Source organism: Eumetopias jubatus, unplaced genomic scaffold (assembly GCF_037043125.1).
Source record: "Eumetopias jubatus isolate StellerSeaLion01/CBP00866 unplaced genomic scaffold, mEumJub1_p1.0 scaffold_5, whole genome shotgun sequence".
Taxonomy (NCBI): Eukaryota; Metazoa; Chordata; class Mammalia; order Carnivora; family Otariidae; genus Eumetopias; species Eumetopias jubatus.
In genome coordinates, this window is record NW_028274811.1 from 39,996,380 (window position 1) to 40,011,518 (window position 15,139).

Genomic DNA, 15,139 nt, shown 5'->3' on the forward strand with positions numbered 1-15,139 from the left:
CTCTGTGGCAAACTCAACTGTTGGTAGAAGTTTACTTTTCACCTCTATTGTGTTTTTATTCAAATCATATAACATATTTATTTGCAGGCAATTTTAAGCAGCCATTTGAAAACCAGTATTTTGGAAACGGATTCAGAGATGCTCTCGGGCCCACGTTCCCTAGAGATGTTAGCATTCTAAACAGAACCAAGTCAGGGAGCTTGTGATTTAGAGCATCATCTTCTTAATTTTCAGTAGGACCGAGATCAGTCTGTTCATGGAGGAAGACAGACGTGACAGAAGGCCAAGGCAGCATCACATCTGCTTTTATTTCTTATGTTACATTCGCCTAGGTCCTCCGCCTTGTTGCCGGTTTCCTCGGGGGTCACTGTGATCCGCTTCTCCTCTGTCATCCGTGGAATGCATCCCACAAACCCCACCTCTTGCAGGAAAACAAACGGGAGGCTGCTTTCCTTCCCATTCACATCGCAGACATCTCTGTTCCTGAGTTTTAAACAACAATAAAGACAAAAAGCAAATCCCTGTAGTAAGAAACCAGACTTTTCAAATGAAACATTTTATTGTAAATAGCTCCTCATGGGTATTCCTCGTGCTTCATTCCCCACCCACCCTTGTTTTTTCGTTTGTTTTGATTTTTGAAAATGTTTATTTCAAGGACTCCTGTTTCCATGGGGTGTGGTGTTACGTTAAAATGATCCCCCTGCACAGCAGGGGGAGAATGTTTCTTTGTAACTTTGGTTCCATGCCCAAGACACATCTTTCCTTGATCTGCTGAAACTGTTTCCATTGCTGAACTTTTTCTTTACACAATATACGTCTATAGTTCTTTTCTTCTGGTTTGACATATACATGTTTCATTAAATGCAGCATATATTGTAGATTTTCAACAGGGTCATGTGGGAACTGTCAAGTAAGAAACCTTGAATAATGGCTTTAAAATACACAGCTGTAGTCCTGGCTACAGGGTAGTTCTTAGTTTTGATCTCCCTCTCACTGTTGTAAACATTTCTGCCATCTTTGAAGGTCTAGAAGCATTTGCCTTTCTGGGGTCTTATCCGTGTTTTCGGTTACTCTGTAAAATAGAGAGAAACATTTTAAATCATCATTTCTGTCATTAGCTGAAACAGGAAAAAACTTTTTTTAAAGAAAAAAAATTATTCTTTACCACCTCTTTGGGCTCTACGATCTAATCCAAGTTACATAAATGAAGTCTCAAAGCGTAATTAATTTTAAGTGAGAAAAGAGAATGGTCTATTTCAAGGGTTAGATAGGCACAAAAAGTGATGAACAGGTCTTATTTCATAATAAGCAGCCTGACGTATTAGCAGTTATCACTGGCCTTTTCTTCTGGGGCCTTCCAAGACAATACCTTAGAAGCTCAAATGAACAATCATACCCTCAGATATAAATATAAGATTATTTTAAAAGCAGGTCTGTCTATGCCCTTCAGTGACTTACTTTTATGTCATACTTCCTCCTCAACACTTGTATCCAGTGGCAGGTGGTCTCCACCCTGAGGTCCTGACCTGGGGATGCCCTGCGAATTATGCCATACAGGTTTCTTAATTGGCTCCAGAGATGTTCTTGAAAAGGTACTTCCCCGGACTATACCAGTTAGGACTCCTAGCCCTATTCCTCTTTAAGTCTCTGTGTCTGTGTTTTCACTTGGTTAGAAGTTAAGGATGTAATACCCTCTTCCCGCAAAAAGCCAGCGATGGCACAAAGGACGAGCTATCATGCGCTGCTCAAAGACATGGCCTTTAGAGCCTGAATGACATGGATGGAGAAAACTGGGATTTCCATTTTCTCACTGTATGTCCAAGGACAAGTTATTTCAATTCTCTAAGCCTTCATTTCTCCACCTGTAAAACAAAAATACTAATTCTGTAGCAGGACTTTACTGGTGCCCCAGAAATAGTGATCAAGATCCGAAGTGGTGGGAGGCAATGCAATCAGTACCCCAGGAAAGTTTCCAGTCCACCAACCAGAGGCAAATGAAAGATTCAAAAGAATTCCTGCCATAAGCGCCAGTCAGAAATATTTGGAATTCATATTTGCAGAGCCACTTTGTGCCTAGAGACTAGATTAGACGTGAATGAAAGAGTGATAGGGCCCCAGAGAAGGACCGGTGGGAAGTACAGTGGGTAGGATGTAGGAGGGAGAGACTGTTGGTACCCGCACAAATGGGACTCACATTCTAGTGCTCAAACACAGAGCAATGCTCACCTATTGCAGATCTTCCTCTGTCTATCGGGGCAGAGACCTAGAGAGGGATGGCGGGGCAGAGACAGGGGCAGGAACTTCCTTCCCAGCAAGATGCTCTGGCTGGGAGCACCAATGCTGAGATCCAGAGTCGCAGTGGAAGAGCTCGGGTCTCAGCCAGTCAGGGAATACTGCTGTGGGCACACCCTGCACAGCTTCTGAAGAACTCACACATATGTTCCCCCAAATGGCCGGTCTTTCATCAGCTCTCATAGAAAGGACATCAAGAACTGGTAACAGCCAGAGAAACAGCATCAGCCACCAGGGAGAGAGTCACAACCACTGTCAATGCAGTTGAGAGGCATGTACCCTTTTCCCTCTACCTCTTCCCTGCCCTCCAAGAGAACTGAGCTTTGAAGAGCGAAGAGGGAGAGATCTCTTAGAGCCAGATCATGAACCTGCCCTACACCTGGGGTAGGGAAGAAAAGAGATTAGACAGAACCTGAGGTTGAATTTTAAAACTGAGCTAGACTTTCAAGAACTGAAAAACTGGGGAAACAGCTTAAGATTTATTAAAGAGGAAGAGAGGAAAATTAGAACCTGAATGAAAGCCATGTTTTGAGAAAAACAGATTGTGTTCATGTTAGCATCCCACTGAGATGAGAGCCCCAAACAACTAGTTACAACTGTAATACTCCCATATTCCCTGGTAGAGAAGAGAATTTATCTTAATGTATATAAAAGATACTTTAAGGTGTGGGTGTATATATAGACATATAAATACATACAGTGTACGTGTGCTTGTATGGATAAAATAAGTAAACACAGGAAGTCTTTTGCTTGCAAACTTTCAATTTATACATTTTCAGAGATAAATCTTAAATTCTGTTTCAAAGCACATAGGCATCATTTCTGCCTGTCACAACTGAGATAAAGCCCATCATTTGAGTAAAACAACACTGGTTTAAAAAAAAACAAAAACAAATGGATGTATAGGCAGTCTCCCAGAATATCAAATTTCTGTACATTGAGTATCTGTAAAGGAACTTGGGGCAGAGCCACATTTATTCAAACGGGCATTCTGAATAACTGAAGCCCCATCCAATGGGCCACCATCGATGATCAATGTTCAGTGAATCAAAGGTCAGTACACTATAACTAAAACTGTAGAGAATATACATTCATCTTTGATTGACAAGGCCCTTGGGACAGGACAGAACCTCAGGGATTCCTATGAGTGGGTTGCTTAATGTCACTGAGCTTTAGTTTCCTCCTCTGTCAAATAGCGATTGCAGCTACCATTTCTGAGTTTACTACATGTCACCAGACCGAAAGCGAATGAGCACAGTGATGTCACTTCTGACTTGTGACTCTAGTATCCAAGTACCTGCCACACTGCCCGGTTCATAGATGACACTTAGCTAATATGAGTTGGGTTCAATGGACAGAGTACTTATGTTCACTACTCTTTAGGGTTTTCTAACTGCTAGAAGTTAGTTTAGATCCTTTATGGGCCACATATTTAGAGGCATATTGATTCACAAACTGTAGCTACCTCCTAATCCCCAGTTAGCATAAATAACTCTGTAAAGGGTACCATGACCCAACCAACTGTACCATCCAGACCCCTAGGGGCCTTCCTGACACCTTTCATTTCGTCAACCCTCATATGCAATTTATCATATAGTAAAATATTCAATAAAGTGTAGCTCCTATTATTACCTCCATCCTACCGATGAGGAAACCGACCCTGTTAGGCAGTCGGCCTAGGAGAATCCTAGTGGGAAAGACAGATAATAGTGAATGAAACATAACTGAAGTCAGAGGGTCAGAGGAGGCTTCCCTGAGTCCCTGATTTTACACTGAAATGGGTAGGACAAATGGATATTAACTAGTTGGATGGTTGTGTGGGAAATGTGGTCAAAGTAGATAGCAGCACAGCTCATAAAATGCATGATCCAAGACAGAATGTTTAGTATGTCCTAGGAACTTGGCTTTTAATGAGTCTTTCTACATGCCAGGTACTATACTCGTTGCTTTACTTATACAATGTCACTTAATCCCTAGAAAAATAGTAGATGCTATTACTTGCTAGTTTTTTTATATTGATATTAATATTTATGGAGGTATAATAGTATCTATTTTGTAGGATCTCTCTAACTATTAAATAAAATAATAGATACGAAATGCAATTGTTCAACCACAAAACAGATGTCTTCTTTCTCTTCTTTACCATAATATCATAACTATCATTAAGAAGTATTTATGGATTGTCAAATACAAGCTTGGCACTATCTGGGTATTTGGGTTACAGGATGAAGAAAACATGTACAGTCCTGACCCTTGTGAACCTATACACAATGAGGAATACAGGCATTAATTAACAAAAACAACAACCAAAACAACCCAAATGCATGTAAAATTTGGCCGGGAGTGAAATCAAGGAAGACTTGCCTGTGGGAGTCATACATGAGCTGGGATCTGAAGGATGCGTGCGTAGGTGTTTGCTAGATAAAGTAGGGCTAAAAGCACCGTGTGCACAAGGACTGCGTGGGCAAACCCCTGCGGTAGGCAGAAGGGACTAAGGCTCATCAAAGGAGCTTCTAGAGCAAGAGAAAGTCCAAGAGATTGTCTGCAGTTAGACCACACAGGGCTCTGTTTGGCCAAATTAAGGGAATGGGATTTCACTCTAATGATGATGCTTTCCCAGGCAGGGGGCATGGTTAGATTTGTGTTTCCTAAAACTCACTCAGCTGCTGTGTGAAGAGTCAATTATGAGTGTCTAGAGGAGAAGCACTGAGCCAGATGAGTAGGACAATACTACCAAGGAGTTGGGGGAGAATGTATTTGTTCATGTATTCTTTCCTTTGTTCACTCATTCTTAAAGTTATTTCCCAATGACACATAAAGAACAAATGAAAATAGCCATCTTGGTATTACAGTCCCATGCTATCCAGGGCTCTGATCTAACATGTCACAAATCTGCTTTTTCAGTCATTTACCCAACCATTTACTCATTTGTCTACCCTTCAGTCCATCTGTCAACTTAAAATGTATTCAGCACCTAGTATATATAATATAGGCACTGTTGTAGACCTTGAAGATACAAAGATAGAGGGAAACAATCTCAATATGACTAGACGAAGACTAATAAATGTATCTACATAAAGAAAGACTGATTAATAGACATTGGGGAGGGTATGTGCTATGGTGAGCGCTGTGAATTGTGCAAGACTGTTGAAGCACAGATCTGTACCTCTGAAACAAATAATGCAATATATGTTAAGAAAAAAAAAAAAAGAAGAAGAAGATAGCGGGAGGGGAAGAATGAAGGGGAGTAAATCGGAGGGGGAGACGGACCATGAGAGACGATGGACTCTGAAAAACAAACTGAGGGTTCTAGAGGGGAGGGGGGTGGGGGGATGGGTTGGCCTGGTGATGGGTATTAAAGAGGGCACGTTCGGGGTGCCTGGGTGGCTCAGTCGGTTAAGCGACTGCCTTCGGCTCAGGTCATGATCCCAGGGTCCTGGGATCGAGCCCCGCATCGGGCTCCCTGCTCGGTGGGAAGCCTGCTTCTCCCTCTCCCACTCCCCCTGCTTGGGTTCCCTCTCTCTCTGTCTCTCTGTCAATTGAATAAATAAAATCTTAAAAAAAAAAAAAAGAGGCCACGTTCTGCGTGGAGCACTGGGTGTTATGCACAAACAATGAATCATGGAACACTACATCAAAAACTAACGATGTATGGTGATTAACATAACAATAAAAAATTTAAAGGAAAAAAGCTGGAGAAAAAAAAAGACTGGTTAAAAATAAAGACTGATTAGGGGCACCTGGGTGGCTCAGTTAAGCATCTGCCTTGGGGTCAGATCATGATCCTGGGGTCCTGGGATTGAGCCCCACACTGGGGCTCCATGCTCAGTGAGAAGTCTGCTTCTCCCTCTCTCTCTGCCCTTCCCCCTGCTTGTATTCTCTCTCTCTCTCTCAAATAAATAAATAAAATCTTTAAAAAAAAAGGAAAGAAAGACTGATTAACTGGCATATAATGATTCATCTTATCTATTTCTCTTACCAATATAAAAGAATAAGGAACAAAAGTCTTCATTTTAAACAATAAATATAGTAGAGTCATATTGCCATTTGTTTTCCACAGGCCACCCAACAGGCCTTGGCAGGAGGGATTGAAAAAATATAAATGTAATAAGAAATAAACATTTGCATATTTTAATGGAGATTTTGTAACTAACCAACTGTAGCTGTTTTTTTTTTAAGATTTTATTTATTTATTTGAGAGAGAGAGAGAATGAGCAGTGTGGAGGAGCAGAGTGAGAGAGAGAGAAAGAAAAGCAGACTCCCTACGGAGCAGAGAGCCTGATGTGGGGCTCGATCCCAGGACCCAGAGATCACAACCCCAGCCAAAGGCAGACACTTAACTGACTGAGCCACCCAGGCACCCCATGGCTGTTTTTATAATACAGTATATATTTTTTAAGTTTTTTTTATCAGAACAACAATACGGTATTATGTGCCTTTTAACCATGTTTTATGTTACTAGACAGGAAGTGAAAATACTGAACTCTCAAGTTCAAGGGTTCATGGTTGACATGGGGATCATTAAAAATGAACAACAGTATGTAGATGAAAAATCATGATCACCTGTTCTCTGTCTGTTCCAAACTTCATAATGAACAGAGCTGGTTCCGATGTGTTCTTCATTAACATGTCCCTCCCTCTTCAGAAGAAGAGGATTTTCAATGGGTCCTTATAACTGGATGTAACAATAACCAGGTGATAGCTATTTCTGTACCCTTCTCATTGTCTTCTTTCCTTTGTTTCCCTGCATAACTAACATGGAAGAGTTTGTGGTGCACTATTTATTTAGTATAAATCTACAGAATGCATGGGCAGATGGTATCTCCTGAAACTATGTGTTGTTCCCCTGCTTAAGATAACAAGTCCCGATAGAATCCGTGGAACTGCATTACTTAGCAACCACTTAAACAGGAAGGTGCCTTCTTGGGAACCTTCCGTAGCTTCTAGGTCACTGACAAAATGACTTAGGTAATTATAATTGCTAAAGGAGAAAAAAGCGCACGTGGCTCCACTTTAAGGAGGGTATCTTTACATATAATTTAAGTGAGTCTTGGGTTTAAGAGCAGAATATAAATCCTTAACTTAGTAGGAAAAATATTTTTATGGTTATGGGCAGTATGCCTTTACTACCTGCCAATGAGCCAAACATTTTTCTCCCTTACTTCTTCCTATCTCTCCCTCATCTGCTTTGGACATAAAAGTGTCATTGGTCAATTTCCAGTCATGTCTTATTTAAATTTAGATTACTCCCTGAAAAGAGGAGACAAAAAGGCAATTACTTGTTCTGGTTTAGGTGGTAAACCACTTGGTAATGCTAGAGGTTATAATTTCTTTTTTTTAAAAGACTTCTTTGTTTTTTTTTTAAAGATTTTATTTATGTATGTATGTATGTATGTATTTATTTGAGAGAGAGAGAGAGTGAGGAGTAGGGAGGAGGAGTAGAGGGGGAGGGGGAAGCAGACTCCCCGCTGAGCAGGGAGCCTGACGTGGGGCTTGATCTCAGGACCCCAGGATCATGACCAGAGCCTAAAGCAGATGCAGAGGGCTAGAGAGAGGCAGAGAAGCATACTCCCCACTGAGTGTAGAGCCTGATGTGGGTCTCGATCACAGAACCGTGAGATCATGACCTGAGCCAAAACCAAGCTTAACTGACTCAGCCACCCAGGTGCCCCTACAAGTTATAATTTCAAACTTATAAACTGACAGATTCAGTAAATGTGATAGCTAAATTTTTTAATAATAACAGCTAAGATCTGCTGATTGTGAACTATGTTCCAAGCAATGTGATAAAAGCCCTTTATATATTTAATCTCATTTAGTCTCTCAGTACCATGTTGTAGGTAATATAACCATTTTACAGAATAGGAAACCTCGTCTCAGGTGGATTAAAGTTACCATGACATAGCTTGTAAATGGCAGGATCCAAACTCAACAGTTACTATCTAAAATCAAAGCTGTAACTCTAAACCACTCAGCCATTTTCCTATACATATTTTAAACTCCCCAGATTCACTGTCACATTAATTCGCTATATTATTATTAGTTATAATCATGACTTTTCATTCAACAGACAATTACTAAGTGTCAGTTATGTGCTACTCTGGAAGAAAAGCAAATTAAATCCTGTACAACCCTCAGAGAGTCACAAAAAATGGAAAAAGGTATAGAGATGAGCACACTGTAATTCCAAAACCTACTAGCCAAGCAGTAGTACCCACATTACAGAAGACATCCCTGACTGCGGATATACATGAACACAAACGGTGCTTGCAATGTGAGAAGAAATGCCCTCTCTCCTTTGTGCGGCAGTGTGGTGGTTCATAAGTGGCTAAAATCCTCTAGAGCGGGGCTGTCTGCATACAAATGCCAGTCCTGCCAACTGTAGCTCTATAGCCTCGGGAAAGTCCTGTGTTGGTGTGTCTCCAGCTATGAAGAAAGGAATAAACGCAGCACCGACTTGATCTGGTAGGTGCCAGGGTGGCTCAGTTGGTTAAGTGCCTGCCTTCGGCTCAGGTCATGATCTCAGGGTCTTGGGATCGAGCCCTGCATCGGGCTCCCTGCTCATTGTGCTCTCTCTCTTAAATGAATAAATAAAATCTAAAAAAAAAAAAAAAAAAAAGCAGCACCGACTTTACAGGGGTTGTTGTGAGGGTTATTATATCTATTGCTTAGACTAGCCCCTGGCATGTAAGTGTTAGCCATATTGATGTGAATGTTCAAACTTACTCCTTTTCTAACTGGTATTTATGAGTTTTTATTCTTCCCTCAACTACCACATAGTACTTGGGTCTCACTAAACTTTGTCTTGTTTATTTATTATTCTTGGTTGGGGAGGGCTATTCATTTTCTGACACTCTAGCCATTCCTACCCTCTCCTAGAAAATCTTACCCATTTTGCCTTATATATTCTCATTCAAATTTTTTTTTTTTTTTTTAGAGAAAGCGCGAGCAAGCAGGAAGGGGGAGGGGCAGAGGGAGAGGGAGTGAGGAGAAAGAATCTTAAGCAGCTTCCATGTGGGGCTCGATCTCATGACCCTGAGATCATGACCTGAGCCAAAATCAAGAGTCGGACTCTTAACTGACTGAGTCACCCAAGCGCCCCTATTCTTATTCAATTTAAGAGTCTCAGTCCTCTTCCTTAGGTTCTGCAAGCCTACCATCCTGATGGCCAGACAAAGGATGGCCATAGTCGGAACGGAAACTCTTTTGGAAGACAGAATAAGGCCAGAGGGTTGGTTATATGAGGACATAAACTTCCTGGGCGTATCTGCTTAACTCCTTCCTTGTATCAGGTCATGCTAAAACACTTTTTTTTTTTTTTTTAAAAGATTTTATTTATTTATTTGACAGAGAGAGACACAGCGAGAGAGGGAACACAAGCAGGGGGAGTGGGAGAGGGAGAAGCAGGCTTCCCGCCGAGCAGGGAGCCCGATGCGGGGCTCGATCCCAGGACCCCGGGATCATGACCTGCGCTGAAGGCAGACGCTTGACAACTGAGCCACCCAGGCGCCCCTATGCTAAAACACTTTTGCTTGTCGGTTCCACAACTAGGTAACAGAGTTGATACCCGTGGAGAGAGAAAGTGTCTCTTCTCTATTTTTCAACTTGCTATAGAAAATGTTGAAGAACATGAGGTCCAGGAAAGATCCTTGTGTAATACAATAGGAAAACCAAAGTTGTCACAGACCATGATACATGGATTTAGAAGACCACCTGGCCCTTCCTCATTTTTAAATACTGATAATATGAGCTGTGGTTTCTGTACCTGGGCAGACATCAGAATTACCTGGTATGCTTGCTAAAGACATGGAGTATTCCTTGCTCTCCACCTCTCCTACCCTCCTTCTCACCTCTACCTCCAATAACCTGATCCATTAAGTCCGAGGTAAGGACTTGGAATCTGTATTTTTCATAACACTGGGAATCAGGGCCTAAGATGATTTATACATGTATTCGTGAGACATGGACTTGATAATTTAGTCATAATAAAACTCTTATTTTTCGGACGCCTGGGGGGCTCAGTCGTTAAGCGTCTGCCTTTGGCTCAGGTCATGGTCCCAGGGTCCTGGGATCGAGCCCCACATCGGGCTCCCTGCTCGGCGGGAAACCTGCTTCTCCCTCCCCCACTCCCCCTGCTTGTGTTCCCTCTCTCTCTCTCTCTCTGTCAAATAAATAAATAAAATCTTTAAAAAAAAAACTCTTATTTTTCTAAATTAACATTGAAAATGATCTTCTTTGAAAAGAAGATCCAATTTCACTTCATAGCCTCCTTCCCTGAGTTCTGTTGAGGTCAGATGGGGAGAAAGGGTTAAGAGTAATCAGTCATTTTCAGCTTGTTAGACTTAAAGAATCAGAATTTTCAAGCTGGAAGAGATACTAAACATATACTCAGATTTCTTCGTTTTGCAGGTAGGGAAGCAACTCCTTCCGCATAATGAAAGACTGGTGAGAACACTGAGCTCCACAGACATCATGACCTCCCAAAGCAATACTGTTTAACTAGAACAAAATTGTCAATTTCCACAATACTTGATGGTTCCTTTATTTCTTTAATAACCACCCAAGTGGCTTGGATCTGCTTCTCACTTTGTTTTAATTTTTTTAACTGAAGCACAGTCAACACACAATGTTACATGAGTTTCAAGCGACTTTTTCCTCATTTTATGGCATTTAAGCTAACCAAACTACGTGGATTTGTTTTTTTAACAAACAAACAAACAAACATGGGCATAGTAACTATGCAGCATCCTGCTCATCACATACCTCTTAGAACCACATTTTGAGAATTAAATGAAATCTTACCTTTAAGAGGCACCTTGACATCAAGGCCATAGAATAAAGGCAAGAGAGAAGAACAAGAATAGAAACAGAAACTGCAGAAGAAAAAGAAGAAGATTATGTAAATCTGAATTTCTGTACTGTCATTCATGTCGTACAAAACCTCAAGCTTTTCCACTTTGCTCAAGTCTGACCACTTGTCACATACACACCAAGTACCTTCTGCTTAAAAAAAACTGTATATTTTACTTAACTATTGGCAAAGTAATGGCGATGAAAAACCGGTGTCAACTAACATCAGCTCAGACATTTTGGAATTCTGAGGGGGTCTAATAGATAATGGATTTAAGCCTGTAACTTTATAAATGAAAAAAATAAGCACTGAACAGTTAGTCAATAGTCTAATTGCCTGCAATCTTATGGCATAATAAAGCCTGGAGGTTAGCCCTCCCAAGTCCTACTTCAGCCCATATTATTGTCTCCTTTTTAATGTGTGGCAGGGCCTACCAAAAATACAAAAATATGATCAGAGCATACACTTAATCACGTAAGGCTATCATCACTGTTTGGTTAATGTGACAGGTTTTAGGAGTAAGGCAGAGCAGGAAGAATATTAATATGTAAGGTAAACAGACGATAAATCATCTACCGTGGGATACTTCTGAAGTAGAAATGGGGGCACTATTAGTAATTACATCAGGGTAGCAGGCATAACCTGGGTCTGCCCTGGATGAGTGAGGATCTATAGTATAAAACGTGCTTTCACATCAGAAGACAGTTTGGAAAATGAATGCATGATGCTGTTCAAATCTCCATGCTTCTCAGAGAGTTCTCTCCTTTTTGACTCATACAAGTTAAACAGAGACTGATTTGTCTCTCTTCTCTGAGAAACTTCAACAAGACGCAGATACCTGGGGGGACAGACATGCTTATGTAGCAATGGTATATAACCAACTGCCTACTAATTATTAAAGGTCACAAGTCAGATCTTTTTTTTTTTCCCCAAATATCAATTTCCTTGGTGATTGACTCTTACAGAGTCCGTCTTTAACTTTATTATCACACTTGCGGGAGCATTCTGTTGGCCATGACATCTTTGAGTAAGGGTTGTCTACGGTATTCCCATGTTGAGCACATTATCTGCATGTGTCCTGTAATGCCATTGTTTATAGGACTCTTGCTTCACTGTAGCAAATTTGTACGGTCAGGTTCTAAACATGGTGCCAGGAGCCATGTATTGGTGACTGTTCTATTAGTCTGGAAAGCAGAAACTCTGTCCTTTTTTTTTTCCACTCCTTGAAGATGGAGAGTGGTAAAATGATGCCCGTAGCCGGAGAAGATGGAGGGAATGGGAGGCTTCCGCTACTCCTCTGAGGAGGTCAGCTACCAGCGCTACCTCTCGGGGCATCGGGAGACGCCCATCACCTCATTGGCAATGAGATTCTTTGTCCAGGCAGTGTGGTGGGCCAAGTGTAGCACCTAGAGTCAGACACCCTGACCTCTGGGCTTGATTTGCACGGACTGGTTATATGGTCCTGGGCAAGTTGTTTAATCTCTCTGGACTGTTGTTTTATTATGTGCATAAAAGCGGATCCCAGTATCTGCCGTGCCCGACTCACAGAGTAACTCTGCATGGGAGTCAATGAAGCCAATGATCATAGGAGTGCTCGGGATGAGGTACAGCTGCAAAGCTGAGGCAGTTCTGTCTGTGGTTATCACGTGATGTACACTGTGTGCGTGGGGGTTAGGAACAAAGAAGGGCTATCTCAGGTCCCCTCAGTAGGTGTTCAAGTACCCCTTGGAAAAGAAAGAGGAGTATTTCTGACATAAGAGATCTTTAGCATTTTTTCTAGGCTTGCGTATGAGAATCAAGGTCAAGGGAATAGAAGGTGTGTCACAAACCTCATCTCTCATTCAAATCTCCAGTCAGAAACCAACCGGGTTGTTTTGAAGCGGCTTAATTTACTATTATATGTTGAATATGCTGCTTTGAAAGCTGAAGAATCCTTGTTTGCCATTATGTACATTACCCCATTATCATAAATGTTTAAGAAGTTCAGATCTGTGACATGACAAATTCAGGAAATTCTGACAAGGAACATAGTCTTAATCTCCCCCCTCCTAAAATTTACATGAGGTTTATTAAGAAAATGCCTAAGGGAGTGACATTAATAGATAATTTAAAAAATCCACCCCCTTTTCGGTTTGTTTTTCCTTAGATGAATGGGGACTGAACCAAACTAAAGTTTCTGGTTTTAATTCTGACTTCCTCCTTCAGTCACTACAGAAAATGACTAGAACCAAGAGTTAGCCATTCAAAAATGTGGAAAATGGAAGATATCAGGCATGTGCTTCGACAAGCAGGGAGGCTGGGAACAATCCTGCCAAACCCTGGGAAGTCAGACTCAGTCCGTGGCACTTTACCTTTGCCTCATTCAGTCCCATAGCGCTAAATAGCACACTTCGGAAATGAGAACTGTTCAAATTTAATATTTTGAAGAGGATGTGTACTTTGTTTGGAAATTTTAAAAAGTACACTTTTTAATCGAACACTCTCAGAGTTTTGTCACTTTCACATAAGTGACTACATTGGCTCTTCATGGAACCCATGAGAGGAGGTGAGGGCAAGTTTTATCATCCCTATTTTATCGGTAAGGCTTAGACACAAGTCTAAGTCACATACCAAGGTCAAATAGATATGGAAAGACCCAGCTGATGGTCCGGCTACTGGCCCCTACCGACTCCCTGTGATCTCACACTTAGGGAGAACTAAGAAGCAACTGGGATGAATAAAATCCTAACCATGTCTCAGAAACGGCAGATGGTTTGCTGTTTTCTTCTTGAGTACCTATGGGAGATGCTAGAAAATAGCTATATTCTTTTGCAGCACAGGAATTCAGACTGGAACTCTAGAGAAAGCCTCCTGCCATCCTTGCTGTGTTCCTAGCACTGGTGCTCCGGGCATCACGGGTGGGAGAATTCTTTGTTGCGTGAGACTGTTTGCCTCACTGCAGCTTGTTTGGCACCCCTGTGTGAACCCTCTCCCTTCTCCTGCCATGCACATTCCCAAACGCCGCCCTCTTTGAGAACTACTATGCTTTACCCCCGAAAGTATTGCTTGACTTGGAAGACTCTCTCCTGTCACTGGGGGAAGTGACATGAGGGCATAATTACCATGTGTCAACCAAAGTTTCTGGACTTACTGTTGAAGGGACACTGCAGCTCAAGGAAAAAAGGGCTTTTTGTGAAGAACAACAAGAATGATTTCTTTTTCAAAAAGGTACCAAAAAGATTTTTAAAAGAAAGAGCAAAGTAGAGTCACAAAACTCAAAAGAAACTTTTAGAAAGGAAGCGAAGGTAAGAAAGGGGAAACTGAGGAAAGAAAACACACGTAGAAAAGAACAGAAAGCAACACAAAAGGCAAACATGTCCAGGCGAGGTTGCTGAAGGCAGAACCTTTGCTGGAATGCGGGTGCCTGCCTGGTGGTGAAGGTCATGTTGACTGTCACTACACCTGCCTGTGCACGATACGCAGTGTAACTGAGAAGAAATGAAACGCAGTGAGTGAAACTCCTATTATTTTCTGATCTAAAACTTAAAGACTGAAATTCATATTGAATTGAACACGTACCTTTTCTTCTAAATCCTTTATCTGTCGTTTCTGGATGTCTGTTTTATCTTCTAAGTCACGAATTCTCTGAAGAAAGAAAAAAAAAAACCCCAAAGAATTAGTGGGCATTAAGTTAACAAGAAGACTGTTCACCAGCCTAAAACACAGAACTTGCCATGAAAACGCTAACATTAGTACTTGCAGCTGGAAATACCACAAATACGTTTTTCCATATCCGGGAGATTATTTGGATGTTTCAGGCATCACCCACACTTGCGGTGCAAAAGCACAGCGCTAATTATACATATATTTTAAAATCTGCTGCCCTTGTCTATTGCGCCCATCCCCCCAGACTCTATCCCTGTGAGCTATGGGTAGGTCTCACCCCACTGCCCTTGGGCTTGGCCATGAGACCTGTTTGACCAGTGGAATGAGTAGGAGTGAGAAGTGGGAATGCCA

The 15,139-nt window shown here is 41.5% G+C and overlaps 1 protein-coding gene across 1 annotated transcript in view; it reads right to left on the bottom strand.

Moving 5' to 3' along the window:
• Positions 1-627: 627 nt before the first annotated feature.
• Positions 628-15,139, bottom strand: part of JAKMIP2 (janus kinase and microtubule interacting protein 2) — a 158,009-nt gene continuing 143,497 nt past the window's right edge. Inside the window, exons 20-21 of the mRNA XM_028119073.2 lie at positions 14,702-14,767; positions 628-1,072 (exon numbers count right to left, since the gene is read on the bottom strand). Of these exons, the coding sequence (XP_027974874.1) occupies positions 1,052-1,072; positions 14,702-14,767 (87 nt within the window). The 3' untranslated portion in view covers positions 628-1,051. The remainder of the gene's footprint in view (positions 1,073-14,701; positions 14,768-15,139) is intronic.